At 40.7% G+C, this 12375-nt stretch overlaps 1 protein-coding gene across 2 annotated transcripts in view; it reads left to right on the top strand.

The window, feature by feature from the left end:
• Positions 1 to 861: 861 nt before the first annotated feature.
• tnmd (tenomodulin) overlaps positions 862 to 12375 on the top strand; it is a 47024-nt gene continuing 35510 nt past the window's right edge. For both annotated transcript variants that reach the window (XM_035161354.2, XM_035161353.2), the window contains exons 1-2: positions 862 to 1018; positions 5934 to 6068. In XM_035161354.2, coding sequence (XP_035017245.1) covers positions 971 to 1018; positions 5934 to 6068 — 183 coding nt within the window. In that variant the 5' untranslated portion in view covers positions 862 to 970. The remainder of the gene's footprint in view (positions 1019 to 5933; positions 6069 to 12375) is intronic.

Genomic DNA, 12375 nt, shown 5'->3' with positions numbered 1-12375 from the left:
TCAGCTGGAGCCACGCGAACATAAACAAAGAAAAACATGTAGCGCAGGGTTTGGACATTCAAGTTTTTAATGATCATCTTGATGTTGTGTTGGCCCCGTTCCCCGTGGAAGCAGCTTTCGATGCAGACACAGCAGTTTGTGATTGGCTTCTGCAAACGACCTCTCTAGGAATATCAATGTCCCAGTCACTCCAAAATCTGTTTTACATATAACTTATTTTATTACTTCGAGTGGATGTGTGAGCGTCACTGTGCAGAATGATTGTTTTATAACGGAATTCCTATTTCCTATAAGTCCTCCAAACTAAACAGCCATATCTGTGGCTTGTCCCGACCAGAGACTGTATATAAAGACATAGAGACCCTGGTGGCTAGCTTCGGTACAGGTCAAAAATCCTGCCTCATCCATGTTAGCATATGGGACGTGGATCAAAGTACACGTTAAATACATTTTTCTCAAAGATGGAATGTTCAAGTTTTGATTTTTGCAGTTTTCAAGTGTGAGGACTGAATGAAGGAGGAACAAAAGTTAAAAGAGCCACTTTAAACTAATTTTAAGACCTGAATAACAAGAAAACAGGACTGAAAAGAAAAGTACCTGCAGAATATGTTTTATTTCACATGCAAACTTTGAATCCTCCAAACAGGACTTTCTTGAAAGTTCTGAACCACTACTGTGTTTTGGATCCAAGCAAAGTATGTAATTTATTCATATTCATTCTTTGTCTTTCAGTCTAAATCCGTTTGTGGTTTTTCCACCTTTGAAAAGGAGAGCAGACCGGCAGGAGAGACATCTGCCTTGCTTCTAATGGGTATAACAAATGTTTCAGTAATTCCACTCCATCTGAAACTTCCCTCCCCTTCAGCACACTCCCAAATTACAGCAAAGGAATGAATCCTTGCTTTGCAGAGCACTAGTATTTTCCCCCAGCTTTAGAGTATCGGAAAGATTCCTCCTGTGGGCTTGCATCATGGAGACCTGCAGTCAGTCCAGCAGTCAACAGATTCTGTGGAAAGATGTGAGTCCATTATTATTGTGTTTGATTTATTGCACTTGCCTTTATTGCAAATCAATTTAAAATAAATTCCATAGACTACTGTTTTAATAAATGCTACATAGAATTGGGGGGGAAAAAACCCTTTAGATTCTACAGCTTAATACATTTAGTGTAGGTGGCAGCAGTAGTGGTTTAAAGGTGGGAAAAGTGTGTGATATCTGAGACTTCTATAAAATGTGCCAGAAGTGTGACTTTTGTGAAATCAGAAAAGAAGTGCTTTTTGATACCTCGCTGAGTGATCTCAGTTTTTCTCAGAATAGTAATTTTCCCATCTAATTCCTGTTGGCTTTTCACCTCAGCTTTTCTTCCTTTATTTCCACTCTTATATTCGGTCTCACCTAAACCATTATATTTGCTTTTTATCTTTATATCCCTGCTCCCCGCACACAAGCAGCATTCAAATATACACCAAGAAGTGTCTTTATTGGAGCTTTTATTGTTGAGGAGAGGGGGAGGAAGGATTTTTGGCTCTGAAATCCTTCTTCTTTTTCTTTCTCTCATACTTCAGAACTTGTGAACAATAGAGAAATGGGTCCATTTAAAACCCTATTTTATATTTGAGACATTATTTAATATACTACATATATCGTGTTTTTATATGTATATTGAAAAGTCAAAGTAAAGCAAGTTTTCTAATAGATAGTCATGATAAATAGAATTGAGGGTCATGCATGGAGAACGAATATAATCAGGAAATCATCTATTGCTGCCTATTTCAGAATTATTATTATTTTACTTTTTTTGCAGTTATCTTATAAGTGTGCAACCCAGTGTGATAAACTGCAGCCTCTGCTTGTTGGTTATTTAGGCTTTGCTACAGTTTTTTCCTGCCGTTTTCTTGAGAAAGCGTTGGTTCCATGCATGATAACAGCAGGGGGCTCCAGGCGCTCTTCCTCCTAAAGCTCAAGAGGAAATGCCAGGCTGACTCTGAACTCCTAAACCTTTAAACACTAGTTGGCGGGCGCTTGCACACTCAGACTGCTCACTCTGCCTCCATCCTCTGCCTGATTTCTGTCTGTGGGTCTGTCTCTCAATCCCACCTCCTCCCTTTGGAGTATTCGATATTCAAAGTGCAGGCAGGGGGAGGTTTGTCCTCTAGTTAAGTTTCCACTGCTTATGCAACCTGCCATCGGAGAGCAGAGGATTTCAGCCACCGTTTTTTTTTTGGTTTTTTTCTTCTTCTCTCTCCCTTCACTCTGAAAAATTTACAGTGTGTGGAATTTCTGGCTCTTTGATTGTGGCCAACTGTTTTTCATCATGTCTCAGGAATGTAAAACACTTTCATGTGCCTCAGGTTTCTCTGGATACTGTCTCTCATATATCAACTGAGGGATGGTGAGAATTTAGATTTCATTAATGCCTTAGGTGTCGTTAAAACCTTTAGGGGGGTATCTTGAATAATGAGTCCTCTCTTCGTCCCCAACACCGCGCTGCTAATGCACTTACCAACCAGAAATTGAATCCATATTCAAAAAAGACAGTCTATTTATATGCCATTATTCCTTAAATGATATTTCTGCCACCTACATACTACATTTTTAAAAGAAAAAGGAAGATATCAAATATATTTTCAGGACTATATTTTGGGTAATTATTTTAACAGCAGACCTAGTCTAAAGGTCACAAAAAAATCATGCAACTATTATTCAAAACTAATTCCTACATATTCTACAAAGGAGTCTGCATATTAAAGTGCTGTTCAATCTGCTGCAGCTTAACCACTGTAACAACCTCAGGCACAATAGAGAGGAGCAGCCGCTTAATCGTTTTTAAAGACACAAAGATAAGCGAGACCGTTTTTTGCTAAGTGAAGTTGGTTCATATCTGCTCTGCTGTTGTCCTCTGAGACCTTGAAAAGTGCTCCAGTGTGAATGAGAAGCTTTCCTTCTTTCTTTCTGTTTTTTTCCACTGCCAAAGCCCCGGTGGAACAAAAGCCTGTCTTTATTAATTTGTGACCGACTACAGCAGGCAGAGTTTTAATTTGAGGAAAAGTTTAATAAATGTAACCTTTCTGTAGCACTTGCAGCAGCGTGTTCCCCCCTGAGCTCGCTATGAGGAGGGCTATAATTCAGCCTCTCCGGTCGATACATTTTGCAGCGACAGAATCAAATGGCATCTAATACAGATAAAGAGGAACACAAAAAAAGAGGGAAATATAAATTAAATTTTGAAATGATAAATCAAGGGAATACCTTTGCATTTTGCAAAATGTGCTCCAGGTGGCTGTTACACATATTTATCTAATTTATCAACTGACAGTGTGCTCTCATAGATTCAAGCCAAAAGAGAATCATCATCTAAATATGCAGCTCCCCTCAGGTTTGCAGAGCTTTTTAGTTTCAACTCACTGTTTTGCTGCCCAGTCCTAAACTTTATAATTTGCTTTCACTCTCATCACTTCATCACACGGGTTTGAGCCGCAGCAGGCACATATATAAAAAAAACAAGTACCTACCCACACTGCCTGTTCAGCACAGACACAGTGAGAGAGCTGGTGCACATAAAATAAGCATTTAGCAGCTAAAGAGTCAGATATTTCCCTCAGGAGTCTGTAGATACCAAATACTCCAAACACTATACAGCTAGAGGAGAGTGAATATTGGACATTTAGTGAATATAAACTCCAAATGAATAATAATGTTGCTCCATAACAGCTGGATGTGTGACCCATATGATATGTGAAGGTTGTGCTCACAACTTCTTTAGGCCGCCTCCATGTGGCCAAAAACAAAAAAACGGTTATCACAGGTCTGAGCTTATAGTTACATGACAAGATCAATACCACAGTCACATCTGGAGGATGAATATAAAGCTGCTGCCAAGAAACAGCTGGTGAAGCTTAGACGATTGAAGAGACAGAAAATCGGCCAACCACCACCAAAGTTCACGTATTCCCACTTCCTAGTCGTCTAATTCTGTAAGAAAATTACAACTTACCTCATATAACCCCCCTGAAAAACCACAAACTGTGAATTTATTACCTTCTGGTAGTAACTTTACACCTAAAGGAACATTTTTATATGTGGGGAAATATACTTTTTCACTTTCTTGACCAAAGTTACGTGAGAAGATTGATACGACTCACATCTGTAGGCTAAAAGTGAAGCTCCGTAAAATTTAGCTTCACTTAGACTGGAAATAAATGCGTGAAGGTTTGAAAATCCTCCCACCAGCACTTCGGTAGTTCACGGTTTAACATAGATGGGTTTTGTGACCTTGGCTCCTGGTGTTTATGCTCAGCTAATGACAACAATCACATGACGACAACAATTACAGTTTCGTTGTTTGGACAAACAATAGTCTGTTTTCATGCCAATGTGCCACGCTGGTGATCTATACAAGAATAAAGAGAAATAGGGTGATTTCTGCTATTCTGGGACCTTTTTGACAATTTTGACTTCTGCGACTTATTCCGATATCTGTTTTACACATTTGATCAACATATTATATATTTTTGTAATCCTTAACATGTTTTCTAGCCACACCAGCAGAAAGAATGGAGATATCATACTCATAGGAAACATGACACAGCCTTTTTTTTAAGCCAAATTCACCTTGATTCATGCACGCCAACCTCAATATTACAAATTTTTAAAAAGCATTATGAAAAAGGACAGAAAGTTGAGTAAGAAAATGTATATTATTCATGAAATTAATTTCATTCAGAAACCTCATTGATTCATATTCACATATAGAAGTCCTATGTATCATAAAGCGCCTAAATAAATTAAGTGTAAATTCATTTAAAACATTATACTAAAGGTTAATTAAAAAATAAATATTCAGTCAAGCACAAGTAACAATAACAGATTATTCATTCAGTAGTTCACCGCTCATTAGGGCGACTCTGGAAACAAACAGCCCTCGCAGGTGAGAGACTCATTGTCATCGGTTTCCCTAATGTCTTTTCCACATGTTTGGTGAACCCAGTGGCTTCAGACCACAGGACAGACTCCTCTGTGCTTTTTGGATCATCTTTGTCCTACAGAGAGCAAACTGATATGTGCTAGTTATCAGTTCAAACAGACAGGGACAGACTGTATTCACCATTAACTCCTGTCTGACAGCTGCAGAACATATGCTACATCTCTTTAGTTTATCTTTTTTTTTACTTCAGGAAGTCCCTGAATGTATATTTCCCCGTGTGGAGAACTTAGATGACTGTCCCAGATTATCAATCATGTTTGATAAAGTGACTAAAGCATAGAAAAATAAAACCAAAAACATATTTTCATCAACATTTTGTTGCTTGACTACATCACAAACATAATTTAATAACAACTAGGAGCATTGGTTTATACGTGACAGATTTATATCCTTTTACATTCATCTCATTGACCTTGTCATGCAATTCCAAGGGGGAGCTTCTGATTGACACTTTCCCCGCCTCTTTCTGTGACATCACCCCTTTAAGTCATGTGATTTCAGTCACATAATGTCCCTGCTAACCCACAGTAAAAGCACCGTTCACTAGATTTTGTTATTACAGGAAATAAACCGACCGAGCTTAAGTTGTCCCACATTACCCACTTCACCCAACACTGGAAATAAAATGTACAATCCAGATTAGCCAGTTGTCTCTGCCGCCTCTTTCACATGAACATGGTTGGATTAGCTAGCGCCTGACTTTGAGTTTTTGAGGAAACACGATTTGATTGACTGGTGCCTCCGTTGCCAGAAGAAAAGTTGAACTATTTGCTTTCATTTGCTCCTGGAAAGGTCCAAGTCGTGAAGTCGTTCTGACTTCTCCAACACTTGGCATCACTACAATTCAAAGTGAAAAAGCACTTGGTTGAAGCCTCCAGCGCTAGTCTTGGTAATATAATCTTGTTTTGTATGAGAATCGTTTTTTATATTGAACCTTTGTTCTTTACAGATTGAGGCAGTGAAAGAGAAGAAGGCCAAATACCATATCTACCAGCGAGTGGCTCTCTCTCTGGTTCTGGTCTTCCTTGTTCTGGCTCTCTCTGTGTTCAGCCTGCGGTATCTGTGGAGCCCCAGTCTGGGGAAGGTAAGACTAATCTTCACCTCGTTCATTGTTTTCCCAGTCAACAGACTTATCGCCACTCTGCGTGGAGATGTAGTGTTGACGAGAGACAGATGAAGGACACTCTGAGCATCCACATAAGCATAAAACACAGGTTACATCAAAGAAAGAAAATACCCAGGTAAGGAAAACGGATGGCCACACAAAGAGCCAGAGGCAGTCTGTGCAGTCTGCATTGTATTCTGCAAGATTAAAAGATGTGGGCCAAGGAAAAGACAGCTGTGTTACGCTCCGCTCATGTTTTGGCTGTCAGATCTGTAATTTCACGAATTCTTGGACAAAACCACAAACCGCATTTTTACGGTTGCAAATGTCGGCTTGTTGCACTTATCTACTTTCTCCTCACATTGTAAACGTTTTTCTCACAATGACGGCTCCTGATAACTCAAACACTGACCCTAATTGCTGTTGACCAGAGTGGCTGCAGCAGGACCGAAACCTCTTGGCAGTGTAATTGGGATAAACTCTTGTCCTGGCAATTCATCTTGTAAAATCCAATTCAATCACATTTGATGGAGAGCATTTTCACTCAGCTCCTTTTCCGTGATTTTCCCAAGAGGCCAAAAAAGCTAATTTACCCAGGCTGGAAGGAAAAATACATCAATAATTTCACATTCAGAAAACTGGATGGTGTATATGTTCTGTGCACAGTCGTGAAGGAGAGGGAATGACTCGAATGAAGTGATGGTTAAAACCGTGCAAATACATTCTGAACCCCCGAATGCATAATTCTGCTTTGTCTGAACTGTACATGCCACGAGGACGGAAATGTACCGTGCATAATTTAGTTTGTATATTTGTTATTGGTGATAAACATGAATTTGGAAAGAATCTTCTTCTACTTCTGCCAGCAGTCACTTCTAAGCTCAGGTTAACCAGGGTTCATCTGCACTTCCTGCGTCGACGGTATTGTCCACGTTCTCTCCTTTCAACATAGATATGAATCACCTTTGAGCCATCTCCTTTGTCCTTGTTAAATATTTCATGCCGGAGGTAGAGCAGTCATTATTTCCACTTTAATAAGCTGTGATCATTCTCACGTGGCACAAAATGTGTTGATGGCAGAGGTTGCCCGGGCGATGAATATCAAACCTGCAGACCCTGGCTTCTGCTTTAATGGGGTCTTGAGGGGGAGGCTCATTCTCTGGCCTCCACATCAGTGAGTGAGACGGAGCCACTTCAAAGAAGCATCACCTGTCAGTCAGATGGGGAGAAGGCTCCCACAGACACAGCAGGACAGTAAAACTCAGGTATGTACCCTCAGCAGAACTATGGAGGGATTTCACTGAATGTGAACAGAAGGACCGACACTGTGGACAGATAGATATGGATTTCACATCCTGCGTGAATGTGGCAGCCGTCGTCTCGTTTGGCTTTTTCGGTGAATGTGTGTAAAGCACAATGCAGAGGGACACGTCTTGACTCACCAGCTAATCCTGAGCAGCGTCTGGCATCTACATGTATTGACTCTGGGCAGCTGAGCACATCGACTGAAGCCAAGGGGAGTGTACATCATTTATTTTAGGAAACAGTTGTGTGGGGTTTTTTTTTTTTATTTGTGCTCAAAGATATGAACATTCTGGTAACTTCTCAAATTTAACTAAAGCATGGTGCTTCCATCAGAGTCCTCAAACATAAGGAATGAGTCTTTCTACAACTGAGACACAGATACACTATGTAACCAGGGTTGAATCATTTCCCTGCTCATAGTCCATGTATGCGTGGTCTATAAGCACATGAGTGGATCTTTCACTTATGGTAAAAGAATCGATACATTCAAAATGTTGTAATATTAAATGTGTCACAATATTAACCCTTGAAAATATACATAACGTGCCCAAAGCAGAAGTGCTAATTATCCAAAATACACGATTTCAGAATAATGTTTATTATATAAATCAATTAGAATTATTAATGCATTTAAATTTACGACGTTGCAGCTTAGTAAAAGTGGAATTCATTTCAAATGACTTACAAGACATACTGCTTGGTAGCTCCTGCATTTCCTTCTGGGGATCAATAAAGTCTGATCTCAGCCTATAATAATACACCATGATCGTATTTTGTATTATTAATCTGACTCTGAAGAAAGTGTAGTAACTTAAATTATAAATTGCTTTGAATTGTGAATTGTAGAGTCTGGAGTAGAAGAATGAAATAGCAGCAGCCAAAAAAGAAGAAGAATAAATGATTACTGTTTCAAAACACAGAACACTTGTAAAATCCTTTGAGTTCTGTTAAGCAGGTTTAAATTATCTCACAACACAGGCAGTGTAGAGTTGTTCCAGATGGTTTAAGAAATTAAATCTCAGTATAGTTGACAAATATGGTGGCGAGATGAAGATTTGTTAATCGAATCAAAGCGCAATATTTCTTTCTGAAATGAAACAAGTACAAGCTGCTCAAAACTGAACTTACTGAGTTAGAAAACCTTCCATCACTAGAAAATTCCAGTCAACTCCCCAGATTATTCATATCTGATGGACGTGGATACAGGAAACAGTTTAATAACTTGCTGTGTAAAATGTATAAGATGATCATATGTCACTGTTTGCAGCATGTTGTGCCACTCCAACTCCATCACAGGCTACAAATCTGTTTGTAGTCGCCATAGACTGTAAATAAAGATGGATGAGGCATCTCCACCTCCTCCCATTGTGCAAAACTTAAGCCAAAATAACCAGGAAACAGGTGCAGACGCCAATTCGAGCCAGATTTGGCGCAGTAGTGATCGTGGTGTGGATCCGGTTCCATTGATAGATGTGCTCGACCAATCACGACTCACTCTCAGCAAAAAAAAAAAATATGACAGAAAAAATCTTGAGGGATAATTTAATTTAACGTGTACTTTTTACTTTTTACTTTGTTCAATGTCCCATTCGCTAACATGGAGGATGAGTATGAGAATAATAAATGTCGACCTCTTTTTGAGCAGTTGACATGTAAATGATTGTACAGGTAGTGGATGGAACTAGCATTTCTGTGCCAGATACAAACAGGCATTGCACATACGGTATTCAATAAATCAGCATTAATATAGACTCACCGTTGGAGGGTGTGATAACCCACTTCCACTCCCAGCTTATTGGTCTAAAATGGCACTTAATGTGGCGACCCCCCGTGTGAATGCACAGACGGAGTGGATGTGGGAAGGGAGAGGAAGTAGGGGGTGGTTGAAAAGAGGCCCTTATGTCCCTGCTTTTCTTCAGTCAAAGCGTGGGGGGGAAAATGCACCAAACAACATTTGATTGCAAAGGGTCCATGGTACATATTTAAGTGGTAAGCACTGAGTGCGTGTGGGAACAGATTTAAAAGTGAAAAACAAGATTGTAGATAAAGTTCCTGACGTGGTCTCCTCTCAGTTTGAAATCAGTTTTCACTGTTTCCTCCCGCTGCTTTGACAGATTCTGAGCACCGGAGAATGTGAGAGGTGCAAACTGGCTGTTGGACCCAAATCTCTCTCACAGTTTCACAGTTATTAAGTCTGAGTCAAATGAAAAAGCTGGTGGGGCACGTAAGGGAAGTAGTCGAACGCTCCTGAGAAGGTGTTGATGAACAGTGTGGAGCTTTATTTCCAGGTTTAATGCAAATGAATACTCTCCGGGGGATTTTTCAAGAAAACGGTATAAAGCAAAACCGACAAATCTGAAAACCCACAACTTTGACGATGACAATGCAAAGGAAGCCCTGATGCAGCCTTCAATATATTTAACCCAAAACATTGATTACAATATTAGTTTAAAAATTAGCTCCAAAAATCAAGTTTTATGCTCAGTGAATTAACCTTTGCACTGGAATTACCAAAAAATCTCTATTGTGATTAACAGTGCTTTGTCTGACGCTCTGTAATTGGATGTCACGACTTCAGCCAGAAACACCTCTCGTCTGATCTCACACAGATCACCAAAGCAACGTGACCCCGTGCACCCGGCTTTATATAAATAACCACAGAAAGGAAATTTGCTCCATGCATTGTATTTCACCGTGACATGATAGTCGCTCGGGATCTTCTTTTAATTACCTGCAAACATATGTTGTTACAGAGGCCTGGGGAAAATACTTTGCCATCATTTTCTCTCGCTTGTGTGTGTGTGTGTGTGTGTGTGTGTGTGTGTGTGTGTGTGTGTGTGTGTGTGTGTGTGTGTGTGTGTGTGTGTGTGTGTGTGTGTGTGCGAGGGCATGGTAGTGCTTTTATGCATGTGATTGTGTACGCATCAGTGTGCATTGTGTGTTTCGGTGTGTAGAATAGGTGCCTCCGCATTCTCTTTTGGTTTAGGGCAAATCTCTGTTTACTGTGGGATCATTATTGTTCTGGGCCACAAGTCTCACTGGGGGTTTCTGCCTCCTTGTAAATTAATCCTCTGTTATTACCAGTTTACATCAGCAACTCCGTGAAAGTGGAATCTGCTTGGCGAATCCAACGGAAAAGTGAGAATAATTTCGTCAAGGCAAATTATTTTCACTTTCCCGTTGGATTCGCCAAGCAGGTTTATTTTTTAAAAAAAAGTCTGCAGTCTTCCTTGTGGGATGACTGTAGTGCAAAGCAATTCAAAATCTAAATTTTCACATCGTTAGATTTTATGTATTTGGTGCTATTTTGAATTCATGAACCACTTTGAGCGAGATTATCTGCAGACTAGCAGCCAGGCACAGGATAATTGTGAACATGTAAACACTGTCAACCAGTTTTTCCTGGGGAACCTTGAAAAGCTCACAGGTGCTGTTGTGGCTGTATGGCAAAACTGCCGGAGAAATACATGAATGTCAGACCTCAGGAAAGTGCTCCATTATTCAAGCTGAAATTGCATTGCTCACCTTGATGCCTTTCCCTCTCTAGTCCCAAGGTAGCTGCTGAGTTGTCGCTCCTGATGGCCTCTTAAAGGGCCTCACTGTCAGGACTGGCTTCTTTAATGAACACTGCTGCGCCTGCTGCTTTCCCACTGGTCACAGGTGTATGGCTTTTCAAGGCCGGGGGCCCTTTGTTTATTTATTGCTCGTAGACGGTGTGTACCCAACGGCTCCCTCAGTGTCCAGATGTCAACATGCAATTAGGGAGAGAGAAACAAGATTTCGTCAAATGATCTGATCTTCCTGTCGCGCGGATACTTTAAAAAAAAAAACAAGACGGAGCTTTCTTTTCATCTTGCGCGGGGGAATTATTATTCTGGGGGAAACAATGGGGCTTATCTAAACAAGATAGGAGGTCTGCCCCTCAGTCTGTACTCTTATCTGATTTTACACATCAGGCTCATTCATTCACTCATTAGCAGCCCAGTGTCCGCCATTGTTCCTCCCTGGCTGTTAAAGTAGGCCGCCATGGGCTGCCTCCTAAAAGATGCATTATTCCTTCTGCTCTGGGAGCAGTCATGATGAGGGAGGGGACGCAGACCAGGGAAAAACAAAAGAGAGCTGTTTGGAGAGGAGCGCCTGAGGTGGGAAGGCTTCGTGGCGGCTGTGGCACATTGCCCTCTTCTGAGAGGGTGGCTGCTACAGGGAGCGTGACAGCACTGCAAAGCCCACCGGAAGTTATTTATTGTGCCATAAAGCATTTTAGTGTGTCTGTGATTTTCTTTTTAGAAGCTAGATTACATGGGTGCAGCAAAGATCTGCACCTTAATTGCCAGCACTTCATTGTGCCAATGCACCAGCAGCTCACGTTATATGTAGAGTTCGGTGGGTAAACAGACACAAATGCTCGGCTTTTTCCCTTCTTTTCTTTTTTTTTTTTGCTTTGCAGGCGCCATTTCTCTCTCCTCTCTGTCTCACCAGTGTGACTGCCAAGTAGACTCCTCTGCTCTGTTGTACAATTTAGAATGTGATTGAGCTTTCACATCCACTTTCACTCTCCCAGTAAGTCTGCGCCGCTTATAGCCTCGCCGCACATTCACAGCCACAACGCTGGAGCGGGGAAGTGAACAGCAAACTGGAAATGCTCAGTTCATCTGTCTCAACACATTTGAGCCTGCACATCAGAAATGTTTGCCATGATGTTGCTATATTCTCTGATGAATGATGATGAATAAATCCTTATTCTGAAAATGCCTGTGTCAGTGTGTTCTGCTATATATCTGTCAGCAGCTGAAAGGTTACATTGACTTTTTGTTAGTTTGCCCCATTAGTCACCTTGCTCAATATGTGAGGAGAGAGGCGGCATCTAAATCATCCCTGCAGGTCTCTGTCTGTTGCTCAGTCTAACACTTCATGTTAAATAACCTCAGTTGATTTGCCTTTTTCAAATGTGAGAAAATGAGAACTTGTAGCAGTGCTAAAA

Source organism: Hippoglossus stenolepis, chromosome 7, assembly GCF_022539355.2.
Source record: "Hippoglossus stenolepis isolate QCI-W04-F060 chromosome 7, HSTE1.2, whole genome shotgun sequence".
NCBI classification, from domain to species: Eukaryota; Metazoa; Chordata; class Actinopteri; order Pleuronectiformes; family Pleuronectidae; genus Hippoglossus; species Hippoglossus stenolepis.
This window is presented reverse-complemented; position numbering and strand designations above follow the sequence as displayed.